Source organism: Pelecanus crispus, chromosome 8, assembly GCF_030463565.1.
Source record: "Pelecanus crispus isolate bPelCri1 chromosome 8, bPelCri1.pri, whole genome shotgun sequence".
In the NCBI taxonomy this organism is placed as follows: Eukaryota; Metazoa; Chordata; class Aves; order Pelecaniformes; family Pelecanidae; genus Pelecanus; species Pelecanus crispus.
Window position 1 is genome coordinate 25,376,203 of NC_134650.1, and position 17,218 is coordinate 25,393,420.

The following is a 17,218-nucleotide window of genomic DNA, read 5'->3' on the forward strand; positions in this document are numbered from 1 at the left end:
AAGTTGCCATGATCAGTGACAAGAAATCCATCCTTTTCATTGGAGAAGTAGTGGTTTCTAAGCATGCAAAACACTTGCAACTGTAGTTATTTTTCTCCCTTTCTAAGGCTTTTTTGCTCTAGGAAGTGCTTCACTTTTGCTTGAAGTTTCTGGATATCTGAGTGTTTTGCTGGACATGAGGGGAAGGACCAGAGTTGAGGATGTTTTGATTTGAAGTATTAGTGTGACTTTTTGGATTGCTTGCTTCAGTGTGTGTGCACAAACTGATATATTAATATAGCTTGAATCATAGGTTAGAGGACAGTCAGTGAATTACATGCCAGAAAGCTATGCCATTTGTGTGTATTTCCTGTAGACAGTGGGGTGTGCTAGAAATTGATATTGAAAAAGAAAATCCAGCAGATACACTGATGCTCTTTTTCTAAAAGCAAGGCTGTCTGGTGGCACGGAGAAAGCTTAGAGTTCTTCATGGCTTTTAAAAATGTTTATCTAATGGTGAATGAAGAATGATGTGTGTGTTTGCACTCCAACTCTGGTCAATGTATCGCTCCTGGAGTGAAAGATTTTTTTAAAAAAAAAAAAAAGAAAATGAACAATGGGTGAGGTTTTTTCTCTTTAGAGCTGTACCCCTCTGGTACATTTGGTGAGATAGTATCTAAATATAATTATTAAAACAGTTTAATCTTAATTTTCCTGGCATTCCTCATGAAGTTATTTAGGAGAAGCCCCAGATGACTGTAACTTTGTGTTCTTGATATTGTTACGGGTTTCTGAGAGCTTCTTAAATTGTTTTCGAGCTTTCTGCCTTTTTTGATGTGCAGCCATAACAAACTAAAATGGGTACGTACTTTTGTTTAAACCACTTTTAGACTGTCCTATGAAACACATACGTGCTTGTCTTCAGCCCGCTTCCTAACCCACGTGCGCTTGTCCGAGTCTTCTCTTGGGTGGTCAGTCCCCTTCCTCTTCTTGGCTATGGGAGCTCCAAAACCCCTTGACCAACTTCCTCCGAGTTTCTTCATACAGGCCGAGGCCTTAAAACACTATGAAAAAAAATACCACAGCTCAGTGGTAGGAGCAGGATACCTGTGAGACCTGGAGTCACTGGCTCTGCTGCTGACAGAAGCACTTGTGTTACATGTGGTCACCTACTCAACATCAAGATCTTTCCTGCAGCGTGATTTTATGGTGGACTTGTAGTGGGGTAGAGAGAAAAGGTGATCAAGGCAGAACCTGAAAAGACAAATGGGGAGAAATGAAGCTGGGTTCTTGTGTGTGTTTTTTTCTTTTTAATTGGTGAGATAAGGGGTTCCAGTGACCTGTCCAGAGGTGTGCATCAAGTTTGGTAGACTTCAGTTCTGGAAGCCCCAGATCAGCACTCACTTCCTGTGAGTGCTTCTGAGGCAGGTTTGCTAACCTAGTGACCTACATGTTATATTTGACTCAGATAGCAGTCGTTTGAGCAGCTGTTGCTGTATCCACTTACAGGAGGAAAGAGAATCAGAAGGATGTCTCCTGCTCTGCTGGTGGAGTCCCAAACTTAGGCTAGCAAAGAAAGAGCTGCTGGCTTTCCATGGTTGGCAGGGAAGGGTGTAAAACTGGCTCTCAGCTACTGGCACTGAAAGATCAAGCCATCCTCCGATGCTACTTTAATTAACAAGAAGTGGAAATTTCTTCAGCCTATTTCCTGCCGAGCTGTTAGGTTTTTCACGTTTGAGATGATAACCAGTGTCATAAAGTGACAAATTTGGTGAGGCTGAGAATAGGAGGGTCTAGACATTGTCTGCTCTGTGCTATGTTCTCTGAGGCAGTTGTCAGACAGCTGACAATGCAAACTTCCAACTGAGGCATCACTGAATTTTTCAGCAATGTTATCAAAATCTTTCACACATCCAAAACTGTTTTCAGTGTATTTTATGCATTTGTAATAGCTTAGTCGTGCCATCTAGCTGGGCTCACTCCTGTGGTCTACAGCAGGAGACTGTTCTGCCTTCTGCAGAGTAGTTCTGTACCTAACCTTCCTTTTGAAAATGAGCCCCAGCTCTGACTTAGGAGAAACAAAAGCACTAAGATTAGTTTACAGACAAGAAACAGGACAACTTTGGGATTTCACCATTTTGGCTGTGTTACACAAATGCAGTGGTTTGCTGACAAGAATCTGCCCCTGCTTCCAGCAGTCCCTGCTTGTAGTGTCTTTCCATAGCCCATGGTGTGATTACTCAAATGCCTCTGTGCTAGCCATAGATCTAGTTCCCACAGCACGATGGTACTATGTGACTGTTTGAGCTGCTCAGTCTCTTGATTTGTACCTCAAAATGCTTTTGTAGTTTATCTTTTGTTAATGTATCGGGTACTTTAAACTAAGTATGTATTATTGCAGCTTACTGCAATGAGTTATCTCCCTGTAATTCAAGAGAACTCTTTCATTGGTTTCTGGATAGTAATATAGGTAAAGCCTTATCCTTTCTGAAATGGACTATTATTCAATTTACTAGAAAAAGCTTAAAAAAATTTCATTGGTATTTTTGTGTTATTTCGTTGCAATTCTGCACCTCTGCTTGGTACTCAGAATGTCCACACTTTCCTCCCAGCACTGTCTGTTCTGGAATTTCTTGGGGTGTTTTTTATTTGGTATTTTGTGGTGGGTTGGTTTGTTTAAATTTATTTATTGTTCATAACGTCTGTAACTTTCAGGGCAGCAAGGAAGATTAACTTGAATTAATTGAAGGATTTATTTATAAGCCTCCAAATGAATGTCTGTGCCAAAACTTAATATGGTATAGCTAAACAATTTTATTTTGTGTGTTTGTATTCCTTCAGCTTGTAGGATCAATGTTCCCTGCCATCTGCAGGGCATTATCCTTATCTTCCTGCCACTTCTGAAGCAGTGCATTATACTCTGCTTCTTGGGCAACTGCTGAGCTTGTACAGCTCTGCCACATCAGCTTGCTGGAGCCAAGTCTTGTTCAACTTCCCCAGAGTTGTGAGATACTGCTATCTTTTAAAAAAAGATCATTATCTCGGATGTTTGTTCATCTGCCTCAAAGCGTAGCTTTGTCTCTGAAAAGAAATGTAATGACCCATCTACAGTCTGGGGAGAAGGGAACCAAGCCATCTACAGTTTGGGGAGAAGGGAACCAAGAGGTCATGTTCTGCATAATTGATATTGGCGTTGAATGGGTGGTTTAGACATTCAAAGCATTAAAGCGAAGCTGAGATTTTTCTGAAGTCCATGGTACAAGGGACAGTTCCACCTAAATGATTGTGAGATGAGAAATTATGACCTCCGAGATGGAGGAAGCTAGGAGGTGGTAAATGCTTCAGTTTCTCTTTCAGAAAGAGCTGTAGCAGAACAGTCTCTGCTTGAGGAGCCCTGGGCAGTGGTCTGTCCTTATCCAGAGGTAAGGGAAAACCTGGGCAGGGCAGGTGTCTCTCTTTACCAGGCCTACTTTGGATACACTAGTTTAAGTGAGACAGTGAACTTCACTTTAAATCCATGTTGCAATTTTAGCGTTCCTGTACCAGCTTAGAAACAGATTTAAGGGAAGTAAAGACAAAGTAGTCCAATGTACAAGTGACTATAAAATCTGACTTTCATAGTGAGTCTACAGAAAAAGAAACTGTTGTGGTGGTAGTTAGTATCTGCTTCTTTCTGCTGCTTCTTTCTCCTTTGACTGTTATCACATCAAGTCGAACAAGAGATCAGATCCTTCAACTACTCTGTGTTTCTGACAAAGCTAGAATTACCTAGAGAGGACTGCAGGGTTAAAGCCCAGTTTTTTGCGTAAGCCATGCACAACCTTCGTGGTTTTCACTGACAAGCACTTGGGCAGCAGCTAGAAAGTTTTTGAGAGGTGATCAGTCTCTGTGAAACAGGCACTCTCAGGGTCAGTCTGCTTTCAGTTTGGAGTGCTCTTACTACAGGAAGAAAGCAAATGACTGTGGCAATGGCTTTGTCTTGCAGATGGTTGACACACTGCATGCCAGTAAATGCTGTTTCCCATTGAGTTTTGACACTAGTCTTAACACTCCAGGATATTTTTAAAGAAAATAGATTTGAATTTGCTACATGCAAAAGAACCGGCATGGCATTTACTCTCTCCTCCTGAAGCCTGCAGTCCACTTCTTGCATGTGCTGCATGGTAGCCACACTGGATGCCAAGTAGCTTTCTCTTCAGTTGCACAAGTCTTACAGTTGAGAGGTTGACCTCAGATCTTAATGCGATCTCCTGAGAAAGTCCCAATTTCACATTATAATTGTATTTAATTTACTGGAAATTCTTGGGTTTCATTGCCTACCCCAGTCATTTCAAAGATTATATCCTCTCCATGTTATCGAAGCTTGTGGTTGCAAACAGGCCTCTTCCCCCTCTTATTCCTGTGTTGAAGTTGTTTATATTGCAGCAATTCATAGCTGTGTTTCCTTCTCATGGTAGTTTGAATTCTTCATCAGATTGGCATCACAAGGATTTCCATCTCTTCCTTTTTAGGAGCATCATTTCTTTGGGAAAGAAATGGTGAGGAAGTATTTCTAATTGTTTTATCTCCTTAATAGGAAACTGCTGCCCAAAGCTCTCACAGTTTTGCATTTGAAAAGCTGTCAACTTTACAGTGTGGCTTGCTGACTGAGCTCCTGTGTTAATCTGTCTTGAGAGGAGAAATCGATGGTCTTATTCTTGTAACAGTGGCAGAAGCTGAAAAAGTGGTTCTAGTAGCTGAAACCCTCTCTATTCATTTAAGTGTATGAGGTTTGTTTGTTTGTTTGGCAACACACTCCATTACATGGAAAGGAGAGGCATTTTCCATTATGAGGCAGTATTATGGTTGGCTGTAACCAAATATTTGAGAGGATGAATCACCGACTCTTGGGCTGCATGTTGCAGAGAAAACGAGCTTAACACCACTTGGAGCTAACTTCTCCATTGGTGTGCTCTTTTGGGTGATCGAGAGGAGGCCTCTCTTGAGTAGGCTGGGCTTTGTGCTACCAGGCAGGTGCAAATCCACTCAAATAAGGTTTTGTTTCAATGGCTGATGATTACTTCCAGCCCCGCCCTCCACTTGGACTTCCAGCTGCAGCAGGTTGGTCAGTCTATACAGCTTGCAACTCCTTCATGCATCCATGCATGTGCCTGAGCCTGCCAGGAGAGCAGCTGCTTTGCTGTAGCAGGGGTGGTCCCAACAGCTGGTGGAGGTGTGCAGGGGTATGGGAGGCTGCTGCTGGCAGGGCTCCAGCAGTACCCCAGCAGCTGCTTTTCTCCTGTGCAGGGGAGGTTTCTGGCTCAAACGGCGTCTGAGCCTGGTGCTTTGGTTAGACAAAAATGTGCTGGGGCGGCTGTTCAGTGGGTGTTCTGCAGGTGCTCTCTGGTGTAAATGAGGAGGTGTTGGACACTGACATTCTCTGCTGTTCCTGCAATATCTGTTCAGAGAGAGAGGTATTGGTACCAGATACTTCTTACAGAATAAAAACTTACATTTTGATCAAATGTTTGGCAGCTTCATAGTCCTGTATCCCAAAGTAACAGCTGATGGTCAGAATTCAGAGGAAATGGATGATCCTGCCTGTTGAAAAGCAGGTACTGGCTGCTGCCTTTACCATTTCTTGCACTTAAAAACATGGGGTCAAGCTTTTATAAAAATACCATTTCAAAGTAAAATAAAAGTGTTATCACTTTTATAAATCTGGCTGCTGTTGTGAGCAGCTTTCATAGTCTTGTTATCACTTTCTAAATTTGCCAAAGAATTCCTCGGGCAAGTGCAAAACTGATAGCATGGGACTTTCTAGCACTGCAGTGTATCTGAATGACACAAAACTGAGCTAATCATGGGGAAAGCGGTCACAGCTTGCTTTCTTTCTGTCCTGTAGCTGAGCTCTTGCTGGTATTTTTGTGCAAAGCTGCTTCATCTGAAGACTTTCAGATCTACTTTGACTTGCACTAATTGTTTAAGGAAATGGTGTTTGCACGATATCATTGTAGCCCTGACCGGAGTCAATAGGTTTCTGTTCCAGTGGCCTTCCAGGGAACCTTCCAGGAAACTTCTTCTCACTCTTGTGCTGGTGCTTAGGTGTATCTTAGCTGTTAGCTCATAACATATTTGGGTTAAAGAGTGTTTTGATGTGATACTAAAACATGAAAGGTAAAACTCACACCAGCAGCCTAATGCTACAGTCGCAATTCATTATAATGTTGTAAAACTGTCCTTAAAAAACATGCCAGCTCAAATGCAATGTAGTGCATCACTGTTTTGAAAGATTTTTTTCTTAAAAAGCTTTTCCTTTGCACTTCAGAACCTCTCTTCATGCATTTGTACTCTGTCCAGACAAGCTGGTTTGCAAGGTGGATCTGTAGCAATCTCCTCTTCTACCTTGTGTTCCTAATTATTCAGCTTTTCAGTTTGTTTGAGGCTTGACAACTCCTTGTGCGTGATGGTAAGCAACAGCCGAGTGAATGCTGTCAAACTCAGCTCTTTACTAAATAAGGGGAGTTTATCCTGTCATTTCTATCTTCCCTTTATCTAATCGACTTTTATAGTGTACTTGCTTTCATTTTCTGCTGTCCCTACTCTACTGAAGGGTGATCTGGAGCAGATGTTGCTTCCCTTCTTCCTCCCTTAAGCAGTAATTTGAAAGGAGGAGTCGGTCACTGCTCTGCACTTGCTATGGTGTCTGGAATACACCAAGGCTGTAAAAACAGATTGGGTTTTCTGTAGCTATGTCTAGTCCAAAAGCTAGTAGGTGGCAAACTGGTTTTTGAAGCCTTGAGAGAACTTCCCCCATAAAGTATGAACATGGCTGAAAATAACAGCATGACTTGATGTCATGGCGGATGTAGGGAGGAGGTGGCATATGTCTACCTTAGAGGCAGTTTCCAAGTGAATTGTTCTCTCTTTTCCCTTTGTCTTCAGGGGCTCTTCAGCACGGTTCCTAAAAGTGAAAGCAGAGTCAACTAGAATGACTCACTGCCCACGATAAAGACTTACAGAGTGCTGCTTTTCTGGATACAACTGCATCTGTGCCCTGAAGAAATACAGTCCACTTCTGTTACAGCTCTTTGTGAGCAAGCCCAACTATTCCTGAACCAAACATACTTAAGGGTGAGTTGATCATAATCACTTGTTTTTAATCATGCTTTAAGCTGTCAAACAGGAAAAACCTAGGTTTCAATAATCAGTTTTAATCTTGATATACATCTATTTTTGTTTCCTTAGGTAGGTTCTTACTCACTGCTAATCCCTAAAATACAGCTTTTCTATACTCATTTTGATGACAGGGTAGATTCACTGTGTTAATGTTTTCTTAAGTTACAGAACAGCTTAACTAAATTCAGGTTCTAAATCTGTAACACACTAACAATGCAGTTTTACATTTTAGTAACATAAGTTACTAAAATAGCCTTAAAGGACCTGGATTCATAAATATATGCATATTTTTTTCCTCCAGAAGACATGTTTTGCATTGCACATAACTAGCTTTTATTTAAAAAAACAACCAAAAACCTCTCAACCTTTTAAAGTCATTTGAACCAGTTGTGGTCTCGCACAATTCCGTTTAAGATCCATGCAGTCTGTATTGGCACCCTCATGTCTACTTTTTACTTGCTGACTGAGAAGATAACAGCTGTATTAGAATCCTGAGCCTGGTGTCCCACCTCTTGTGGTCAAACTGCTTTGAGAATAAGGCAAGCATGTTGTAATGCTGAAACCCTTTTAATGATCTGTGGTTTAGGAATTTCTTGAACTGGAAGTCAAGATCTTGTGGGTTTTTGTAATTAATATCTCTTGAGGGATTTCCCCCCCTGAACCAAGTTAGCCTTCAGTTAATTTCTTAATACTGAACTTTTCACCACGCTAAAAGAGATAAGGTACTTCAAACCTGCAGAATTGTCTGTGAGAGCTTGTTTGCAGTGCTTTTCCAGTAACAGCTGTACATCCAGAGACTTGCTCATATGACCAGTGTCTGGCTTCCCAAATAATATTTTTATGATCTTGTCCCACTTGGCAGCCAGCAATTGCACAGTTGCCAGTTGGCGCCAGTGGTAAGGAGCCTTTCATATTTGAAAGGTGGCAACTGTCTTTGACTTTCTTTTAATCATAGAATCGTTTAGGTTGGAAAAGACCTTTAAGATCATCCAGTCCAACCATTAACCTAACGCTACCAAGTCCACCACTAAACCAATTAAAGGTCGAGTAATAATTAATTTCATGTTTCCTGGCTTGGTGGCTGTATTATATTTAATGAAAGTAAAACTAGGAATCATTAAGATTGGAAAGGACCTCTAAGATCATCAGTCCAACCATCAACCCAACACCACCATGCCCACTAAACCATGTCCAAAAGTGCCACGTCTACCTGTTTTTTTGACCACTTGCAGGGATGGTGACTCCACCACCTCTCTGGGCAGCCTGTTCCAATGCTTGACTACCCTTTCCGTGAAGAAATTTTTCCTAATATCCAATCTAAACCTCCCCTGGCGCAGCTTGAGGCCATTTCCTCTCATCCTATCACTTGTTACTTGAGAGAAGAGACCAACACCCAGCTCACTACAACCTCCTTTCAGGTAGTTGTAGAGTGATAAGGTCTCCCCTCAGCCTCCTCTTTTCCAGACTAAACAACCCCAGTTCCCTCAGCCGCTCCTCATTAAGGCCTGTGCTCCAGACCCTTCACCAGCTTCGTTGCCCTTCTCTGGACATGCTCCAGCAACTCAATGTCTTTCTTGTATTGAGGGGCCCAAAACTGGACACAGTATTCCAGGTGCGGCCTCACCAGCGCCGAGTACAGGGGAACAATCACCTCCCTGCTCCTGCTGGCCACACTATTTCTGATACAGGCCAGGATGCTGTTGGCCGCCTTGGCCACCTGGGCACACTGCTGGCTCATGTTCAGTCGGCTGTCGACCAACACCCCCAGGTCCTTTTCAGCCAGGCAGCTTCCCAGCCACTCTTCCCCAAGCCTGTAGCGTTGCATGGCGTTGTTGTGACCCAAGTGCAGGACCCGGCACTTGGCCTTGTTGAACCTCATACAGTTGGCCTTGGCCCATCAGTCCAGCCTGTCCAGGTCCCTCTGCAGGGCCATCCTACCCTCCAGCAGATCGACACTCCCACCCAGTTTGGTGTTGTCTGCAAACTTACTGAGGGTGCACTCAATCCCCTCATCCAGATCGTTGATAAAGATGTTAAACAAGACTGGCCGCAAAACAGAGCCCTAGGGAACACAGCTTGTGACCAGTCGCCAGCTGGACGTAACTCCATTCACCACAACTCTCTGGGCTCGGCCATCCAAGCAGTTTTTTACCCAGCGAAGAATGTATGGTGCTATATGTCTGCTGTTAAAGCAGTAGTAAGCTGTTACAGGATATTCACCATAATCTCTAGCTTAAATGTTAAACTTGATTCTTAAAAGAATAGCATGAGTTTAGTCTTAAAAGTTACTTAATTATTCTGGCATGCTTGAAGTAGTGAAATGATGTCTTTTGAAGGGCTTTATTTTAGCTGAGACTTTACATAATGTTCTATAGAAATATACCCTGTGGCTTGAAAAATAACTTGTAATGAGGCAGAGTTTTGGATCCTTTTGCTCTTTCTAGCATTCTCAATTCAGTGATTCCAAGGGACTGCCCTACAGTCCCAGTTACTAGTGGGCCTGTATTTGATCCAAACCATTTGAATCAAGAACAAAGGAATGACTGAAACAGTCTTGAATCCCAAAAAGGGATGGGGTTGATGCTAGGTCCGAAGAAGCATACAACCTGCACAAAAAACAACCCTTTCAAAAGGAGTGTTTAGATTTGTAGGCATTAAAATGGTGCCTGTAATTCCTGTTTATTTCAGGGTTCTTTAGGTGAGAATCCAGTTGATGTAGGCATATTCCAAAAAGATGTGTTTATGTGCAGATGGGTTAAACACAGAATTCACTGTTAAATCTATATTTTGTAGAGTGAGCCTGGAAATGACACTGAATATTCCTGATGTGAAATGAGAACCTTAAATGTGCAGCCTTTACTTGAGTGGCTTGAGCAGTGTGCCCGTAGAGGGTAAAGAACAAATGAAACTGTTAACACTTACCACTTAAAGGGTAGCAGTGTGCTAGATGGAAGGACAAAGTTGTTCCTCTGCATCCAGAAACCATGGAAGAACTGTGAAACAATAGGTAGTGTAGAAAGGAATGGTGTGTGGGTGGGAGCTACTTACCCAGTGAACTTCCTACTCCTCCTCTTCCTTCCTTTCCCCCTCCCTGCAATAGTCTTCAGGTACAAACTTTGTGTTTCCTAGGTGCTTTAGACTGATTCTGTTTACTAAAATAGGAATTCTTCTGTTATTCATTAGAAGTAGTAACACTGACTCTTGTTTTGGGTTTCCTTTTTCAGACCTCCTTCTCGATGACCAACGTGTATTATAACGAATTATATTGGAAACTAAGTCTCCAACTTCCCATTCATTCCAGCTGGTAGCAACGCTTATAATGCAAAAAAATCACAATTCAGGATCACACAAACATTACTCTTAAAACTTTCTAGATGATTGTAGTTGCTTTGGTTGTGTTCTATGCTAGCAGAAGCCTTTTTCAAGGTTTACTGTTGACTCTAGAGCACCACATTCCCTGCTTACTGGGAGCCTTGGGAGCTAGCAATATGGGAAACTCATGTGTTTGCCGCGATGACAGTGGAGCAGAAGACAATGTAGAATCTCGGAGTCGGCAAACAGAGAACAGTAGAGTACATGTACCTGAAGCAAGAAGCCACCCAAGGGACCCTGTCCGTCCACCCAGGAGAGGTCGAGGGCCTCATGAACCAAGAAGGAAAAAACAGAATGTGGATGGGCTAGTACTTGACACGCTGGCTGTAATTCGGACGTTAGTAGATAAGTAAGTACCTCCTCAAGGAATAATTCAACATGAATGAAAATGTTCTTGTCTTCTCTCAAACTGTGACTCCATCCTCTCACCGATCTACACCTGACCCTCCCTGAAGCAGCCACGTGTTTCCATCTGGAGGCTTAGGAGAGGAACACCTTTCCTAGGTAATAGAAGTAGCTCCTGAGTGCCCAGGTACAGACTCCTCCAGGAGCTGAGGAGTTTTCTCAGTTCCTGTATGGGCCTACACCCAGGTGGGATGAGGAGTGTGCTCAGTATTCCTTACCTGGCATAGATACACAGTTTAGGAAGCCATGAACGCTCCAGAGCTTGGGAACTTCTGTCCTAAAAATTGGTTGTTGTGCAAGATTTCTGTTTTCAGGCTGTATTTACTTCTTTGGAAATTGTTAAGCAAAAACTGAGGGCTTTGATCTTTGTTAGTTTGTAGAAACAGACTGAGGTTTTCTTTCCAGTTATAAGTCTGACTGCTTTTTAAAGACCGTGTGTTGTGGCTGTTCAACTCATGACCCCAGTATTGCATTCCTTGCATGCTCAAAGCATCCATTTAGGGTGTGGGGGATATTTATGGATTCGTCCTTTTGTTTTGTTTTGTGTTGCTTTTTACAAAGCTTTAAAAGGACATTAAAAATTCTGGGTTAGGTTAGCTCATCACCTTTAGGGTTAGGTGCAGGCTAGGAATTGGAAAGGCCAAAACAGAAGGAAAAACACTTGTAGCTTCACAAGCTGGGGTTTAAGTGGATAAGGCTCAGGATAAGTGAGCCTTGATTCATATACCTGCATCGTTACTCTGGAATGTGCCTGCAGCCGAGGAGTTTGCCTTCCTGCTGTAAAATGCTTTAAATGGAAATACCAGGGCATATTTTTTTCCTGAACATTTAAATCTAAGAGAGTTGGTTTTTAACAGGCTTTATTTTGTGGTCTGTCTTCACAGCATTAAATTAAAATTATGGCAAATTTTTTTGCAAGTCTCTCCCTAATATCGCATGCCTTCCCCTTTCCCCTATGTTCAGCTCCTTAAGCTGTTTCACAATGCTTTTGTGCATAGTTGATCCTGTTCCTGTGGGTCTTCCAATCAGTTTTGTAATCTTGTAAGTGCTTTCCTATGCTACTGAGGGACAATAAGCTTAGTTATTTCACTGATCCTGGAGTCCTGTTTCTGACAAATCCCTGAAGCTACTGTATTTTTTTTTTATACAGACTCCAGTGAAATACTTTGTTAGACTCACATAATGACATAGGTTGGAAGGGACCTCCAGAAGTTCATCTGCTCCAACCTCCTTAAAACCCAGGTCTAGCTGGAGCAGGTGGCTCAGGGTCTTATCCAATCAAGTGTTGAACATCTTTGGAATACGGAGATTCTCCACCTCTTTGGGTTCCTGTTCCAGTGCTTGACCACCACACACTTTATATAAGTAAATATTTTTAAAAGTTGGAATTTCCCATGTTCCAACACAACCCTGTTGCTTCTTGTCCTGTTGCTGTGCACCTCTGAGAAGAGTCTGGCTCTGTCCTTTTTGCTCTTTCCCATTACAAAGTTGCAGACAACAATAAGACTTCCCCTCCTCTCTCCTACCCCCCCTTAAGGGTGAACAAATCTGTTTCTCTTAGCTTTTCTTTGTATGGCATGTTCTCTAGCCCTCAACAATCTCAGTAGCCTTCTGCTAGACACACTCACTTATAGCAATGCCTTTCTTATCCTGGGGAGCCCAAAAGTGGTCTGTACTGGTATACTGGTTTCCCTTGTTTCATATTAAGGCAGTTGGTAAGATGCATCTGGTTTTATAACACATCTACATATTACAAGTTCTTGCAGATAAGACAGAGACATACAGGTATGAATAATGGAGAGGGCCTGTTCACAAGGCAAACTATCTAAATGAGTCTGAAAAAAATTTAAGCAGTCTTTCTCCTAGAATTGAAGCTAATGATAGCCCTTTTAGATTAGTAGGAATGCTCACTAGGAGGGGAAAAAAAAATAATCCATGTCTGGAAATCCTGGTTTTCAGTGTAAGTGGGAGACTGTAGGAATAAGTATGTTCCATTATTACCTGTTCTTCCTAGAGCCTAATTTTTCAGTTTTGAAAACACCACAACTGAAGGAAATGGTAGAGAAGCTGACAAATCTCTTTATGTCAAAAAATGTGCAAGAGTAAAGTCAAACTAAAATGAAACCAGTAAGAGCAGGTTGGAAATACAGGCTTCAGTGTGATAGTACAGCCTTAAAAAGGTAGCAGTCTAAAGAATGGAAGGCAAAAGCCTTTTTCTGACAATTTTTTTTCCAAATTCTGTACTGAAAGTTAATACATGGAGACACTGTGAGATGAATTGTAAATTAAGTTGTTATACCAAGATCTGCAATGAACAGTTGCTTTCCATGTTTGTTGTTTGTTTGGGTTTTCTTGTTTAGGTTTTTGGTTTTTTGTTTTATCAAATCTCAAAGTTCAGACATGAAACATACCTGGCAACTGCTTTTTTTCCTCTCATACCTAGAGATAACTCCTTTCTAGAAGGAAAGGAGTTAAGTTTCATTTCCTAGCCTCAGTAGAATAAGTACTAATTTTTGGAGTTTATATGAAGTGTTGCTTTACAAATTAAGAAATTAGCAAGATGACTGGTTTGTTTCCAAATGAGGAAGGTGGGGATGTTTGGAAATTAAGTGGTTAAAATGGTAAATTGGTGGGACAGAACTCTCCTTTGCTTGGTGCCAGTACTGCTAACACCTGCTACCCATGCCAGAATCAGAAATCTTGCTGATAAAAATTTCCTCCTTTTTTATCATAGCCTTTACTTGTACTTACAGTATTTTTTTTCTTCTTGCTTTGAGTCTTTACATCCTTTCTCTTAAGGTAATTCTGCTTGCATCATTGCACTGCTTTTTCCTGCTGGGGAGATTAGTTTCCAGAAGAAAGGCAAAGAGATGGTGGGGGGAATATTTGTTTCCAGTGTTATGGCAATATAAAAATGTGTTTAAACTTCAGCATTTTCTTTTGTAAATATGTAAGAGTGTGTTAATTTTTTTGGTAAGAAAAGCATGTATTTTAATCATATTTTCAGTCAAAACTGAGATTTTCTCTTTTATAATTAATCCCTCCAAAGTAGGTAGCTTTATTATTTGCATGATTAACCTGCATGAAATTTTCTAAATTTCATCTGTATTTAGCATTTCTGGTTTCACTTCAGAGGTGTGTGGTAGAAATGGAGCCTGGAACATATCTTTCTAAGTCTGGGGTTAGTTCACAATGCCTCAGTAGCACTGAATAAAGCATTTAGGATATGCTGCTGCATAAGCTTTTTCTTGACCTGGAGATGATTACCGAGTAGGATTTTGAGATCTTGCTTTCGGTACTTTCAACAGCAATGCCTGCTCAGATAAGCACTGGCTATGGGTTCTTGCCATTGCTCCAGCAAACCAGATTGAGGAACTGATCTAATTGAACTTTTTATGTTTTTATGTTGGAAAAGGAATTGGGTTAAATATCTTCTGTTAAACTACCTTAACTATTTCTCACAGTTCTTGTTAATGAGTTTGAAGTCTATAATGCTGTTAGGTGGCTTGCCTTTCAGTTTTGTGGGTTTTGGTTTTTTAATATCTATATATTTAGCAGAGAATTTCTGGGGGAAAAAAAAAATCATGTTTAAGCAGCAGTGTCCCTTGTGCACTGCTCTCTGTTCACTTCATAACCTCTGACATAGAGTCTCTTGTTACGTACTCTGAGGAACCCTGCTAATGAATAGTGCTCTGCCTAAGCATTGTGTTAAGCTTTTAGACATGTGGATATGGATCACCATTTCATTTATCAGCTATTGTAGATGTGCAGATGTTGACTTTGAGCCAGAACTCAGATCCTATCTGTGTTTCAGATCTGAAAACAGCATTAGCAGTACACAGCCTGTGTAACTTCCTTTTGTTAAATACTACTGGATTAATTTTCTGTCTGTGTATTATCATTTTATTTGGTGTATTATATTGATGAGTGTGCATAAATTTTGACCTATGTAATATCTCTTTCAGTGACCAGGAGCCTCCTTATTCAATGATCACGTTGCATGAAATGGCAGAAACAGGTATCAAGGCACTGTGTTGGGCATTTCAGTTGTAACTCCAAAGCAAAAAAAATCCCTCTTTTCTTTGTGAAGAAAAATACATGCTAGCAGTATGTATTACAACTTGCTGTAGCTCTAGGAATGTGGGATCCAAAACAGTTCTGCCCTTCAGAAGTTTCACTGAGCTCATTGCATTTGCCCAAGTTCTTTTGAACTCCATTAAACTTCCTGCGTGAACTCTCCAGAGGTAGCCAACGGATGGCCACAAACACATTGTAATGGCATTAAACCATAAGCCACAAGGAATGTCTGTTTGCAGTAAGGCAGAAACAACCCACATAGTTGAAACCCATGTGCTCCTGTGTTGGCAAATAGTACATACTTTTTTGTCTTGGCTTTTGCTGTCCTTAGACCTCTACTTTATTGATGTAGTTGTTCCAGCCTTGTCCCTGAGTACTCCTGCAAGCTTTTTTTTTTTGGTCTTTGTTAGAGCAGGAGAAATTCTTCCTGCTCAAGACCTCCACCAAATTTCTGGTTTAGGTGAATTTTTGTGTCTCTTAGTAGAGTTGGTACTGGTCTTAGGAAATGTATTTCTATATCAAAATAAATTAATCAACCTAATTAGATATTACAGCAATTCAGTAAAGTGTTTTTCGGGGGAATGTGCTAACAAAACTCAAACCCCAATGTGTTACTTATATGTAGTTGTCACCACTGAAGGGAGTGCCAAGTCTTTTCAACCTCACTTGTTTGTATGCAGATACAGACTCTGTCTTTATTTTCACTTCTAAGGGAACTAGTTTCTTGTAAATCCAAATCTGTTTACTTTATTAGTAGTTTAACATCTCATATGAGGCTTATTGTTTGCTTGCAAGTAGAAGTCCTTGTCTAATCATTGAACAGTGAGAGCTGTTCCTTATGAAAGCAAATTTTCTTTAGACCACCAGGCACGGGACAAGCTAATGCAGTTCCTCTGAGGTCTGTGTTACCTGAGGGAACTTAAGAAGAGTGCTCTGATTCTGGCTAGAAGAAATATTTTTTCAGTGTTATTGTGGATGCAGCATTTAACACTTAAGAGTTGACATTGGACACTGAACTCGAGTATCACACTGGAACAAAGTGCTTGTCCATGAGTCATGTCCATGGTCATGAGTGTTCCTTCCTAATAGTAGTGGGAACTAAAGGATGCTCTGACCTGGGCGAGACTGTTCTCCAAACAATGGAGGTGTTCACTATTATGCAAGCTGCTGTAAACTTTCTTTTCCTCCTTTAAACTACTGCAAACTAAGATATTCATTTAAAAAGTAAACTGTTGGGGTTTTTTCTTTTTCCTAGTGTCTGTAAACTGACTGGGTAATTTTGAGGATTTTTCAATTTACATTTATGGATGTATTTTGAACACTTCAGAATTGCAGTGTTAATTCTGAGCCTTACTTCTGTTTTGTGGTTGACAGATGAAGGCTGGTTGGAAGTTGTCCAATCTTTAATTAGAGTTATTCCATTAGAAGATCCCCTGGGACCAGCTGTTATAACGCTACTACTTGATGAATGTCCACTGCCAACAAAAGTGAGTCTGAAGCGTATGTGTTTATCTGTGGCTGAATTTCAGTTATTCATGGTTGCCACACCCATGATAGCTTCTGGGTGGTTTTCACCAGTGATGCAAGACTCTGTTAGATGTTCAGAAAATGGGTGTAACTTGTAGCTTTGAGTAATTTGTGGTAACTTGGTATCTAATTGCTACTTAATGCTTACATAAATGCATGAGTGGCTGGAGAGCTAGTCAAGTGCTCTACCTGGAGTGAGGTTTTTTTTCTTCTAGGCTGTTGATTAAAGTAATCTGAGACTTTTGAACAAGTTAAATGTTGTGTAAACTGTCACGTAGACTGCAAAATGATTTTTGAAACAAAGGTATGACTGGAAGTTTTGCCTGCTTTGAAAAAGAAATCAAGAAATGGAGACCACTGTGAATGTGCTATGTGAAGAGTGATTTTGGGGTTTTTTTTGTTCAACTGTACAATGTACTTGGCAATCAAACTATTTGTTTTTCATAAGCCACATGATTTTTATTTAGGTACTCTAATTTTAAGGAGTTGGTTATGAAATAGTTGACCTTAACAAGACAAAAGGAATAAGGTGCTTGTTTCTGGGGTGCACAGAATCTCTTTATGGCACAAGGAGCTGCAGTTGTTGGATCTGCTAGTCACATGCAGCCTAGTAAATTGTTTGCTGCTGTTCATTTTCTTTCTCTTTAGGATAAGTTTAAGTTTTTGGTCTTAAGGGTTTTAAGTCAGTGCCCTACTTCTG

The 17,218-nt window shown here is 41.0% G+C and overlaps 1 protein-coding gene across 4 annotated transcripts in view; it reads left to right on the plus strand.

Moving 5' to 3' along the window:
• RSPRY1 (ring finger and SPRY domain containing 1) overlaps positions 1 to 17,218 on the plus strand; it is a 281,438-nt gene that overhangs the window by 4,176 nt on the left and 260,044 nt on the right. For all 4 annotated transcript variants that reach the window (XM_075715462.1, XM_075715465.1, XM_075715464.1 and 1 more), the window contains exons 2-5: positions 6,904 to 7,092; positions 10,362 to 10,858; positions 14,880 to 14,932; positions 16,366 to 16,478. In XM_075715462.1, coding sequence (XP_075571577.1) covers positions 10,512 to 10,858; positions 14,880 to 14,932; positions 16,366 to 16,478 — 513 coding nt within the window. In that variant the 5' untranslated portion in view covers positions 6,904 to 7,092; positions 10,362 to 10,511. The remainder of the gene's footprint in view (positions 1 to 6,903; positions 7,093 to 10,361; positions 10,859 to 14,879; positions 14,933 to 16,365; positions 16,479 to 17,218) is intronic.